Genomic DNA, 12,457 nt, shown 5'->3' with positions numbered 1-12,457 from the left:
CGGATCCAGATCAAAACAGTGAATCCGAAGCAAACTGAGCAAAGGCCCTTCCTTCCGCGGCCGCCACAGCCGAGATCAGTCGCCAAAACCCACAAGAGCCGGCCTAGGTCTGCCCCGCAGACACAGGAGGTAGTGACTCCGCCCTGTCCCCATGCGCCTAACACCAGCTGCCGTTCCACTGACCCGCACACGCCCCGCTCCCCTCCGTGCCAGGCGAGGTCGGAGCCCCCGGCGCCTGCTGCCCACAGCCAGGTGCCACGCGCTTTCACCCAGACGGGTGCTGTCTCACCTTCGTGCCCGTGGGCACGCTGCCAGTGAAGGAGACCTTGGCCACGTCGCGGTGCTGGCATAGGAGCTGGCCCGTGGCGGCGCCCCCCTGCACCACGTTGAAGAGGCCGGGAGGCACCCCGGCCTGGGCGTAGACCTCGGCCAGCAGCAGCACGGATGCAGGCGTGAAGGGAGACGGCTTAAAGACCATGGCGTTACCTGCAATGGGCCCAGCACAGACGCTAACGGCTGCTGCGCCACTGGGGACAGGGCCGGGGGACAGGTCGAGAGCAAGTGCGACCGTTTCCTGTCCCCCAGCAAACCCTAGGCCAGAAACGTGAATAAACAAGTACACCTTGTTCCTCCCACCATGGTTTCTCTTGTTAAACAGACCCCAAACCACACGTGTGCCCGTTCCCGGCCAGCGGCCCGTCCGCTGCCCGTGAACCACGTCCCCGACACCCATGATGGCAGAAGGAAGCGGGCAGGCTCGTCCCATTTTGTCAAAGTTGGCACTGGAGGCCAGAAGATAATGAATTTGGCGAGAGCCCCGGCACTGGGGGCTTCACGCCATTTCTGCCCTATCGCACGGGAACGTGCAGAAGAACGTGGAGTGACAAGTGAAAGCTGCCTTCCGACGCGCTGTCCCTTTTTCAGCTTAGAGTGTTTCTGAGATGCACGGAGGCCTCCTCCCCAGGCCCCTCCACGGGAGCCTGGCTCACACTGCTCAGCGCACGAGGAGGATGCCTCACCCCGCTTCTAAGCGTGGTCAGTCCTAAGCGCGGTCAGTCCTAAGCGCTGCGACACAGACTCCGCCCGGACAGGGGGCGCACTCACGAGGGGCCCGATCGGACTCGCTGACCGTAAAACCTAGGACCGAAACCTACTTTCTTCCTGTCCAAAAACAGAAGGAAATGAGATAAACACAACGCGCAACACACAGACACAGTCTGCAGAGTCACACACACACAGGGGGGGACGCACGTCCTGTGGCTTCACACGCCCAGCGCAGGCCGCTTCCGACGCAGAGAACACCTAAGTGCGTGTGTGTGTGATGTGCGTACGTGTGTGATGTGTGTGTACATGTCAGTATGGGTGTGTGTGACTATATGTGTGTGACGTGTGTATATGTGTGAGATGTGTGTACGTGTGCATAGGGGTGTATGTGTGTGTGTGTATGCATTTGGGAATGTCTGTGTCTGAGATGGGAGTATGGGGTGCCTGTGTGCACGTGCGTGCATGCCATGCATTTGGGGGTGTCTGTGTGTAGATACATGATTTGAGGTGTTCGTGGTGGTGTTCGCAAGACGCTTGGGTGTCTGTGTAAGCCAGGAGGGGTGAAGCATTGGGGTGTGTTCAGGTGTTTATGCATGCTGCTTGGAGGTCTATGTGCATGCTGCTTAGTGTCTCAGGTGTGGCATGTATTTGGTGGTCTGTGTGTGCATACATGCTTAGATCCTGGTGTGTATGCATCTAGTGTCTTGTGTGCATGTACGCGCTTTGGTCTGGTGGCGGTAGCATGCATTTGGGCGTTCTGTGTGGGCATGCTGGCTTGGGGACGGGCAGGGGAGGGCAGGGGGGTACATGACAGCACACGGGCAGGACAGGCGGCTCTCACCACAGGCCAGAGCTGGCGCCGACTTCCAGCAGGCGATCTGGAAGGGGTAGTTCCAGGCGCCTATCCCCACACACACGCCGAGCGGCTCCCTCCTGGTGTAGCCGAAGGACCCGCCTGGGAGCTGGATGTGTTCACCTGCGGGGAAACCGGCAGAGGAACGGGGGCTGCTCCCCAGGCCCCACGCCTGCGCCCCGGCACGCGGCCCCCTCGGCCTCCACCGCGGCCCGCCGCGTCGTTGTCACAGGCGGCTCACACCTTCTCCCACGCCACGAACCCTGTGGGTCCCGCAAACCAAGTTCTCTCCACTTAACGTGATTCTCTAAACTCTACTGGGCGTCCAGCGGGTAATGTAGATGATATGGGGGGACACCCAGCACAGGAGAGCCCGAGCCCCCCGAAACCTCAGACTCCACATCCCACAGCCCTCCTGGGCCCTGCTCATCCCACATGAACAGCCAAAGGACATTTTTTTGCTAAACAGGTAAAACTAGGAACGGACCCCTCTACAGACTGGCTTTGCGACAGTGTGGCCTAAGCTCAAGTGCCAGGCCAGGTGCTTGGCCCGCGTTATCGCACTCAATCTTCGCGACGACCAAGACGACGGGGTTAGCACCGCGGTCTGAGGAAGGAAGAAGTCATTCCCGGGGCCATCCGAGCAGAGAGTGACAAGCCCCTGGCCTTAACCCTGAAATCTTTACCCCTCTGCCTCCTTGCCAGCGGGTCACGGAAAGCCTGGCAAGGGCTTACCGGCCAGGGACGCGGCCAAGCCTGCGTAATACTCCAGGCACTGCCAGGAACTGTCAACATCCAAGCGGGCCTCAAAGATGGATTTGCCGTTGTTGATGGTCTCCACGGTGGCAATTTCATCCCTCCGTTCCTGTGGGTGACACGGGAGATGAGATTGAAGACGTATGATCATACACATGACCCAGTCAATGCTGAAACAGAGCGCATCGCCCAATTTTACAAAACAAATAGCTTTTGTTTAAACAAAATAAAAGGAATGGCAGTGTCACTGCAGGAAGAGAGACAGCAAAATGAAATGGCGACAGAAATGAACACCAGCATCGATCCACAGTACACATCTCAGAAGAGATGGACGTGAGAATCTGCAAGTCCGTGTGGAACACAGGGAAGCGGGGTCTGAGAGAGACACCTGGACCTGCCGTCCTGTTTCTGCCAAGACCAGAGGTATAAAGCACTTCGATCCACACGCTGTCCACTCACGGCTAAGAAGAAAAGTACAGAGCTGATCTCTGCCTCCAAGGAGCTGACCTCTAAAAGAGGAGGCCAACAACTTCTAAACAAATTTTGCAAGTACCGAATAGACACGCTCCTTCGGAAAGGATAACTTATTCACATCCGAACATGGTCTAACTTAAACTGTCTTCTAAACCGACAATGCACCGTCTCTTTCCCTGATTCTGTTCTCGCCAAAACGATCTTTGAACAACTGGTTTCCCAGTTACAGGGATACTGGGGAAAGGGTGCCCAGGGAGACAAGAGCATCAGTTCTTAGTAAACGACCCTCGTTCTTGGATCGTTAAGTGCGACGACCACGACACAGTGTTCCAAAGGCTCGACCAGTCACAGCGGCTGAAACTCTTTCTAGAATGCAAGAGGACAGCCAGGTCCTGAGCAGGACGGACAAACCCGCTCAGTAACCAGAGTGTTTGCTCTCAGTGGACACCAAGCTGGACTCTCTGCTAGTTTTTGTCGGGGACATTTTTGAATGATCCTTGTATCAAAAGATCTCATATTAATCTTTTAGAAATAACCTTTTTTTTTTGGTGAGGGCAGAGAATGATAGAATTAGACGGGAAAAATCTCAAAAGACCAGCCAGTAAACTGAATTTCCTCTGAGAGCTGAAACTTTGAAACAGTCCTCAGAGATAATTTTCTGCCCACTGTTCGCATATATGTGTGTGTGAACATATATAATGGGGTGAATGGTGGTAAAGGCAGGTCTGGGGCATGAACATCAGACAGAAACTTTAGTACCAATATATTTTTGCCTAATAACATCATACATAGATAGTAAAGGCAAGGAGGAGAGGAACAGAAAATATCGAACAGTCCATTTCAGAGCAAAAACATATTAGATAGTATTCAGCATAAAAAAATCATTTTATAATAACAAAGAAGCCAATTCTTAAGAACCCGCAACAACCCAAATGTTTATGCACTAGGAAAACGTGAAAAATAAAATAACAAATGATTGGCTTTGAGTTATCACTTTTGGTCTATCAAATTGAAAATAAAATTTTAACAGCAGGGAGAAAATGCTCTGTGAGCATTCTGGCACTTCTGTGTGGTCCAGCCTTCCCAGGCCAAAGACGCAGGCACGCAGGTCGGAAAGCACAGCCCTCGGAAGGCGGAGACCTCCGCGGAGAGTCGAGGCTCTCTACTTCGTGGTCCTGGAGACTAGTACTGGCATTTAGGGTGATGAACAAGTGACATGGGCACCTTGGAGACCTGCGGAGTGAGCGGTCTCTCTGCAGCATCTCCTGCGCAAGCCGACTCTCCTAACTTGGGGGTTCCCCTCCCGTGGGGCAACCCCTGGTTCTCCCTGTATCGCCAGTGGGGATGGGGCTCAGGCGCTGCTCTGGCCCATGTGCTTGCTGTGAGTAACACAGCATCTCTTTCTCTCACCCAGAAAGCCTCGTGTCTCTGGTCGGAATACACGTAAACCCTTGCGAGTAGGGGAACTCTCAGCCCCTGTAGTTTCTGACTTAACAACTTATGAGAAAAAAATCCCCACAAATCTAGCATGCAGAGACAGCCGTGATTCCTACCTCGGTGCATATCCTTCTGAATTTTCTAATTTTCTGTAATGAGCATCTAGTACGTTTCCTTTGTTAGACTGCCAAAAAGTTTAACTTTGTTTTTTAAGAGGGGGACATCTATGAAGTCTTCCCAGGCAATTAAGGTAGAAGATAAATCTGGAAAAGGCAGGCTTTAGAGTCATCAGAGGAAAAAGGACAAAGTGCATAGTTCAAAAGAAAACGAGATAACCTGCAAAGGACACTCTGTAACTCAAACACAGACAGAGCCTACATCTGGTGGGACTGACTGGGGCAGGGCGGATGGAAGTGCTTTTCGGCTTCAGAAAGAAGGTAAACACTACTAGTGCCGCAGAATCTAACTGCAACCTGTCACCAAGATCCCTCCGAGCAAGACTTTTCTGGAAGAGAATAAATCACAACGTACCCTAATTATCCTGGCAGCCTCCAAAAGGATTCGACCACGCTCCATGCCAGATTTTTTACTCCATACTTCAAAGGCAGCCTTGGCATTCTGCACAGCCAAATTTACCTCCTTTTCTCCAGAACAAGCGAAAGTGGCTATCACACGACCTATGGAGACAGGCAGTCAGTGTTAGCTCACACCCTGGCCACACATTTAAACGGCATATCATGTATTCACACTTCCTGGCGGTGAGCCCCTTCTTTGTTTTTAAGTGTGGTTAGATTCAGTGACCACCCCACAACAGCAGTTCTTAACTCTACGTGAGGGTCGCTGACCCCGTTAAGGGAATGTTTCCTCTCGCAGGACAGGGTTGACCTCTGCGGCCTGTTCCTGCTGACTTGACGCTCTGTGGCTTAGTGTGACCGGTCCATGTTCCCTCCCCAAGTGTGACCCGTCCATGTTCCCTCCCCAACAGCCCTGCAATCCAAGTCTTATCGCCCTGGCTGCCGGCCATTCTGGTTTGTGCAAAACATTCACATTTTTCTCCCCACAGATATTTCACAAAACCCAGCAAAGCACAGCAAAGCAAACCAAAACACAAAAGCCCTCTTCGTCGCTGGTTCTGCTCGCTGGGCAAATGCAGGGCCTGGCGCGCCGCCGGGCGCTGGGCTGGGGCGAGAGAGCAGGACGTTTTCTCGTCCCAGCTGCGGGTCCCCTGCGGAAATGTCCACCCCGGGAGTGGCGGCCACGTCCTCGCCGACGCTCGTCCCCGGCGCACAGCTGCTGCCGCCGCCGCTCGCTTCTGGAAGCGTCCGGTTCGCTTCACAGCGTAATCGTTAAGGCGGCGCGAGGCCCGCACCGGGGCTTCGCGGACGCCGTCCAGGCCGCTGGACGACCCCTCCGACCCCAGCACGCCACGCGCCGGCTCCTCCCTTTCCTGGGCCCCGCGGTCCCCGCGCGGACCCCGCCCGGCCCCGTCCTGTTACCGGTGGCCGGCTCGAACGCCTTCTCGGTGCCCGAGGCGTCCGCCGGCTCCACGCGGGCCCCGCCGCGGAAGTTGAGCGGCTGCGACACGACGAAGGTGCCAGTTCTCATGGCGGCGACAGGAGCAGGCCCGAGAGCGCGGAGAAGCCAGGGGAGCGCCGCCAGGCGGGTCGGGAAGAGCATGCCAGCAGGCGGCGCGCGACACTGGACGCGGAGCCTCCCGTGGGCGGGGCCTCCCGTGGGCCAATGGGAGAAGCGGAGCTTCCCACGGGCCCGTGGAAGGGGCGGGGCCTCCCACGGGCCCGTAGAAGGGGCGGGGCCTCCCACGGGCCCGTAGAAGGGGCGGGGCCTCCTCGGTGGGACGCCACGGGACCGGAGTTAGGGATGCAGGAAAGTCTGCAAAGAAGCGCGCTGCCGCGGACGCGCGGAGAGCCTGAGACAAACGGAGGCTGGAGCGGGGGAGGGGCCAGGCTGATGCAGATGTGCGGTGGGAGGGAAGACCGTGGGGAGGCGACCAGCAGGGATAAGGGGGATACTCCTGGGTCCACCCGCTCCCGTTCGTTCCTATTTTTAAGGTTGGTTGCTTTGTCAAGGGGGAAACAAACTTAAAAAAAATTTTTTTTTTTTCCTGAAAGGACATCGAGGGGCTTGGAGAGTGGCAGAAGGAGGGTCTAGGGATGGAGAAGTGTAGTAATTGCCGCGCATTTACGAGGTCTGTGTCTTCAAGCTCAACCACAGGGAGAGTGCCCGTTCTAGAACCCTCTCAGTGTGTGGCCCACTGTCCCTGCCTCCGGGTCCGAGGACAGGTGGCTCGGAGAACAAAGTCCTTCATTTCCTAAGGAGTCGGCAGGACCACTTACCATCACTAGGGGGCACTCGCACGCAAGCAGTAGTTCAGGGGCCTGAAGAATAAAGTAGAATAAGCAAACCTACAAGGGAGAGATTCAAGAATGAGGGCCACAGTTTCGAGCGTACATTGCATTTTCAAAATCTTCACCACCGAGCTGCTTTTTCTGGTCCCCCGGTACTCGAGGCTGGATACTTGGTCACGACGGGAAGAACTACCGGACACCAGGTGGCAGCAAATAGCAAGATACAGAATAAGAGCGACTGACGACCCTCCAAGGGCCTGATTGCCTGGCTGGCAGCGCGTTTCTACCTTGACTGGCCGCTCCAAATTATTGTCATACTCCTCATATTTGTCTTCCACTCAAAAGCCATTTCTCCCCCTTTCCAGGCTGGCAGCGCCCCGATTTTGACGTGTCGAACGCCCCCCTCGTACAACCAGGGCAGATCATGACCGGACAAGCCAGTCAGGCTCATCTTCTCGGCATTGGTGGGTTTGGGGACCAACATGTGCCCAGATCCAGCCATGAGCACTGCGCAGGATGAGCATCTTCTGGGAACAGGTTTCCTAGCTCTTTAAGCCCCAAGAAAACAAGAGCCTTTATTCTTTTTCCTGCCAGTATGGAGGAGGCTCATCCGAATGAGGGAAGGGGCGGTGGACTATCATTCTTCCCTTGATGGGTGCGGAGGGGTTGGGAGCCGTGAAAAACAGGAGCGGCTCCCAGGTGTGATTAAGCTGTCTTCAAGGTCCCGTGCAGCTACATTTTGGAAAATGAGATAGAATAAAATACCAGAGTGCATATAGGAGGTAAACATTGTTATGAAAATTCTGTATCTGGGTTGCAATAAGGAAAACTACTGCTCTAAATAACGCCCCGTCTTGCTTAAAAATACAAAATTTCCTCTAGAAAGGAACAGTCTATCACTAGAGCAAGCAGATTTCAGGCTTTTTCAACCTTTTTTTTTTCCAACCTTCTTGATATTATCTCTGTTTATGATCGAATTGACTGTTCAGCAAATGGTTGGAGTAGCTAATTATAAACCTAAAAATCACTGCGTAAAAAAAAAGGCCTTTGATTATATTCGTGAGCAACCAGATGGGCTTTGGTCCATATATAATTTTGTGGATTAAAAAAATGCGTGTAGGCTCCATTTTCAGTAGACCTACGCTGACCCTCCTCCACACTCATCCGGTGACAGCTGGAGAACTTTCTAATCGATTTAATGATTTAAAATTTTTTATGATTCGAAAAGTCTAAGGATATACACCATTCAGATGGTAAAATAGGAATGCGGTGAAGGTTTTTAAAAACAGAGGGAATAGAGACACTGACAGTCAAGTAAATGATACTTCTGGGGACTGCAACATGTCCTGCGTATGGGGTAACAAGCCCAGAGAGGGTTACAGTTCAGCCACCTTACATTTTAGCTCCAAGGTGGTCAGTCCTACCGGGAGCTACCGCGAAAGAGCATGGACCCTGCAACGTCGCTCTACCCACCACTGTGTGGGGTCGGGTACATCGCTGAGAGTCTCAGAACCTCATCTGTCACGTGTAAAATCAGGTAATAAGAAAACACCCTGTCTACCTGCAGGATTGCTGTGTGTGAAGATCACATGCTTCCGATATGCTGGGCACATCAATGGCTTTATAAAATCCACAGAAAACAGAGAGTAAAAACCCATTTAACTGATGCGACCGGAACAAGGAATTTATAGCTTAAAGTCAATTACAGACTCGAATTACAAAAAAAAAAAGTTCCTGTGTACTTCTGACAATTTTCACACACACACACACACACACACACACACACACACACACTCTCTCTCGCTGACTTCAGGGGCCATGGCTCTTTCCTTGAGTGCGAGTCTCCTGTTTTGGGGTCCCATGGATTTTTTGCTGCTATTGTTTTTGTTTTTTTACGTATAGCAAACCCAAAATGTATCACCTTTTTGGGTTGTGGGTTTGGTTTTGTTTGCGTGTTTGTTTTGTCATTGCGACTGGCTCATTTATTCAAAAGAATCTTTAGTTTTCCGTGAACAGTTTTTAGCAGTAATACAACAGACTCAAACATCTGCGACTCAACTAAAGTTTTCAAAAACTGAAAAAATTTAAACAGAATTCGTGATGGTGAAAACCCCATGTTTCATGGTAGATGCTTTTCCTAAGTTGTTTTTTAAAAACCAAAATGTTATCGCCTCTGACTTCCAGTTTTGATTTCTTCAAAGGGGAGCATGAACTAAAACGTTAAGGATACGCATGCTGGATCTTTCTAAATTTGTGTTACTTTTTTCAGTCTGTCATCTCACCCACGTGTAAGTCAAAGCATTATTTTAGCCACTTGCTTTTATCGAGTCATTCAAATTAGTTTCCATTGAAGCAATTCTTTCTGCATTCACATTTCACTAATTTACATAACGTTTAGTCCATGTATATAATTCAAATTAACAAGTAAAAGAAGTAACGTTCCACAGCCCCCCGGTGGGAGCGGAAGCGCACGGCCTGGCTGAGGGCGTCACTGCGGGGGCATCGGTCACCATGCTCTGAGGGCGCAACTGAGAGGCTCCATCTGAAGACTCGAGTGGACAGTGCAGGGGGGAGCTCTGACTGGAGTGTGAACCCCATTTTCCAGGTGAGGCGATCGAGGCTTAGAGTGAAGAGACTTGCCCATTGTTTATGTGACTCGTATCTCAGAATCTCGAACACAAATACAGGGAGGAGAAACTTAGCCCAGCCACGTAGAGACCAGAGAAAACATCTATGAGGTGATGCTTGAGCCAAGACCAGAAGGGAACAGGAGAAAACCAGGCAAATGAGAGCAAGAACACTCCAGGCAGAGAAAACAAAGTTTAAAGTCCAAAAAAGAACATGAAAATGCAGATTTACAAAATGAATCTGCTGGTCTGGAGCTTAGGAAGGAAAGGGATGGGGGTGGGAGAGGCTGGCCATCCAGACTGGGATGATTTTCTGTGTTAAATTGTTCACATTTACTGAAAGGCCCCTGGGAGCCATCAAGTGACTTTCCTTGGAGGAGCAACAAAGTCCGGTTTATATTAGGAAGATGACCGCCACGACCGGAGGGACGGGGGACCAGAGTACAGACGACCTGGGAGCCACCGCAGGGAAATGAAGGGGACAGCCGTGAGGACCTGCGTGAGTTGGAGACGCCCCCACACGTATTCTCTTCCCACTGGGTCTCCCCGCTTTATCCAGGAAGTGCAGGGAGGAGTGAGGGAGCGATGTCACTGCAGGGTGTGCCCCTGCCGTCCCCACTACTGACTTAGAGCGGTTTCCGGTCCTATTCGCTGCCTGCCCATCTTTCCACACGTTTTGGGGCTTCTAAGTGGGACACTCATAGAAGTGCGATCATGGGTAGTTAGGGGGCCATCTCTATGTAGGTTAAATATGTTTTTGTGGGCTAGCCCAGAAACCATTAAAACATTACATGTCACTTTTATAATTACAAGATAGAAGAGCATGGCCTAAAAGTTGAAAATAAAATCACACAAATGAGTGCAAATAGATATTTATCCAGTTGGTGGCATCAACTCAGAAAGGAAACTGTAGCAGGTAACTTGAAATCTCAGTATTGGGGTATGTCCTAAAGCACACCCGCCGCCAACTACTCCTAACAGCAAACTGCCCTCAGTCATCACGCCGTGGGTCGTAATGTTGGCGTGGATGGTCTGAGACTGTGGAGTGGACACTCTGGGGTTATGCTCAGAAGCAATTATGTGATATTCTATCATTCCTGATACACTAAACTAGAATTCTTAGCAGGGGATCAAAAGAGACACAGATCAAAGAAATTAAGTAAAAGCTCTGTAGCCCTGATTTAAGCGGGGAGTGGAGCACCAATATTAGTTCATGTGTTTCATCTTAAAACAAAAACCAAACTTATTACCTTAGTCCACGGTCCAGGGAGCACCCTCACTGCTCGGTCTGCAAACACCAGCAGAGAGGACCAGGCCTCCTTGAAGAAAGTACTGCTTTCGTGTCTGGCAGGAAATGTGAGATTGCCCTGAACATCCTATCGTATCACTTGGCAAAGATGCCACCAATGACAACCAGGGTCATGTGAAGTGGACCCAGGGGACAACATAAGAAGCGTCTCACTGGCCGAAAATGGGACAATTTGAGCATCCACGAGATAAATAACTTCAGTAAAGTGAATCAAGTATGTTTGCATCTGTGAATTGCTAATCTCTCTCTCTCTCTCACACACACACACTCACCACTGGATACTGTGAACAACTCATTGTTTTGAAAACTAGACAGTTGAGTGCTTTATTGTGTTTTCTAAAAAACGTACCACTAGGTAGCAAACGGTAGATGAGAGGAAGCTTCTATTTACAGCGGTATTTTACTAATAAATGAAGGGATACTAGAATTACAATATCATCATTTCTCAATCCCTAATTAATCAATGGATCAAAAAGAGACAGCGCACAGTATGGAAAGCAAGCAGGCGATCCGAAGGGAGGAAAACCCAGCGGGATGAACAACGCAGTTTCTTGAATAAACTGCAAGGGAGGAAGAGAGGGATGGGATACAGCGCGAGCAGACGCCAGACCAGCAGCCTCAGCGTTACCCTGGACGTTGGCAGAAGTGCAAATTCGCGAGCCCCGCCAGACTCAGAAGCAGCAGCTCTGGGTGGAGCCGGCAGTCCGTTTTAACAGGCCTTCTAGGCGATTCTGAAGACTCCAGACTAAAAACCATGACCACAGAGTGGAAGAGATTTGCAATGCTTACCTAACAATTGTAATATAGTTATCTTATTTGGCTCCCCATTAAAGAAAAAAAAAAATCTAAAGAGTTTTGACGTCTATGATTTGATATCAAAAAACTGTCACTTTTTTAGATGTGTCGATGGTACTGAGATTCCATGTGTTTTTAAAGCCCTGAAGTATTGAAGGTTAAAAGGTATGACGCCTAGGATTGGGGGCAGAATCAAGTGAGGGTGGAGGCCGGCAGCCGTGGCCGTGAGCCTGACCATGAGAATTACAAGCGCTGAGCTGCACAGTGGGTACCTGGGTGTTCTTCACACTATACTTGTAAAGACTTTCATTTGTGAGATTTTTCCATTCTGAAGTTTAAAAACTCAAAGGAAAAAGTAAATTAGACCGTAACTTAAGCAGAATCAATCCAGAGAAGGAGAAAGTATATGGTGCTTTTACTTGAATTGAAAGGCAGTACTGAAATACAGCGCTAAGCATACTGAAAAAGCCCCGCTACGTCTCGCAGATGGCGAAACGGCTCGGGTTCGGATGTGTGGGAGCTCTGGACGCTCAGGCCACTGACGTCATGCTCACCCCCCGACCCCCAAGGACGACTTCTCCCACGGGAGCAGGGGGCCACCGGCCAGCCAAGGGCCTGAGCATCTACATACAGGTGTTTTCCGACTTGCACCTGGCTTAGATGTCGGAATGCTATCTGTTAAGAAATTCAGGCTTACCTGCATTTTTAAAACACTCTTTTAGCCTATTACCAGTACAAGCTGAGTAGCCTGATGCAGGTGTTAATAACGCTTGATTTTTGTTTTTTGTTTTTTAAC

The 12,457-nt window shown here is 51.0% G+C and overlaps 1 protein-coding gene and 1 long non-coding RNA gene across 3 annotated transcripts in view; one reads left to right on the top strand and one right to left on the bottom strand.

Annotated features, from left to right (window-relative positions):
* Positions 1-6,268, bottom strand: part of ALDH9A1 (aldehyde dehydrogenase 9 family member A1) — a 16,522-nt gene extending 10,254 nt beyond the window's left edge. The window contains exons 1-5 of one of the 2 annotated variants that reach the window (XM_039881567.1): positions 6,061-6,267; positions 5,096-5,241; positions 2,633-2,762; positions 1,886-2,020; positions 290-486 (exon numbers count right to left, since the gene is read on the bottom strand). In XM_039881567.1, the coding sequence (XP_039737501.1) occupies positions 290-486; positions 1,886-2,020; positions 2,633-2,762; positions 5,096-5,241; positions 6,061-6,241 (789 nt within the window). In that variant the 5' untranslated portion in view covers positions 6,242-6,267. Of the gene's footprint in view, positions 1-289; positions 487-1,885; positions 2,021-2,632; positions 2,763-5,095; positions 5,242-6,060 lie in introns of both variants that reach the window. The other variant, XM_039881568.1, reaches the window with a different exon arrangement.
* A 3,700-nt stretch (positions 6,269-9,968) lies between these two features.
* On the top strand, positions 9,969-11,698 carry LOC120617721 (uncharacterized). Its single transcript, XR_005657012.1, has 2 exons — positions 9,969-10,056; positions 10,909-11,698. It is a non-coding gene; the product is annotated as an uncharacterized LOC120617721 (long non-coding RNA).
* Positions 11,699-12,457: the final 759 nt, after the last annotated feature.

The sequence above is a fragment of the Pteropus medius genome, unplaced genomic scaffold, assembly GCF_902729225.1.
Source record: "Pteropus medius unplaced genomic scaffold, Ma_sr-lr_union100, whole genome shotgun sequence".
In the NCBI taxonomy this organism is placed as follows: Eukaryota; Metazoa; Chordata; class Mammalia; order Chiroptera; family Pteropodidae; genus Pteropus; species Pteropus medius.
Note: the sequence above shows the minus strand (reverse complement) of the source record. Positions and strands in the feature narration are given on the sequence as shown.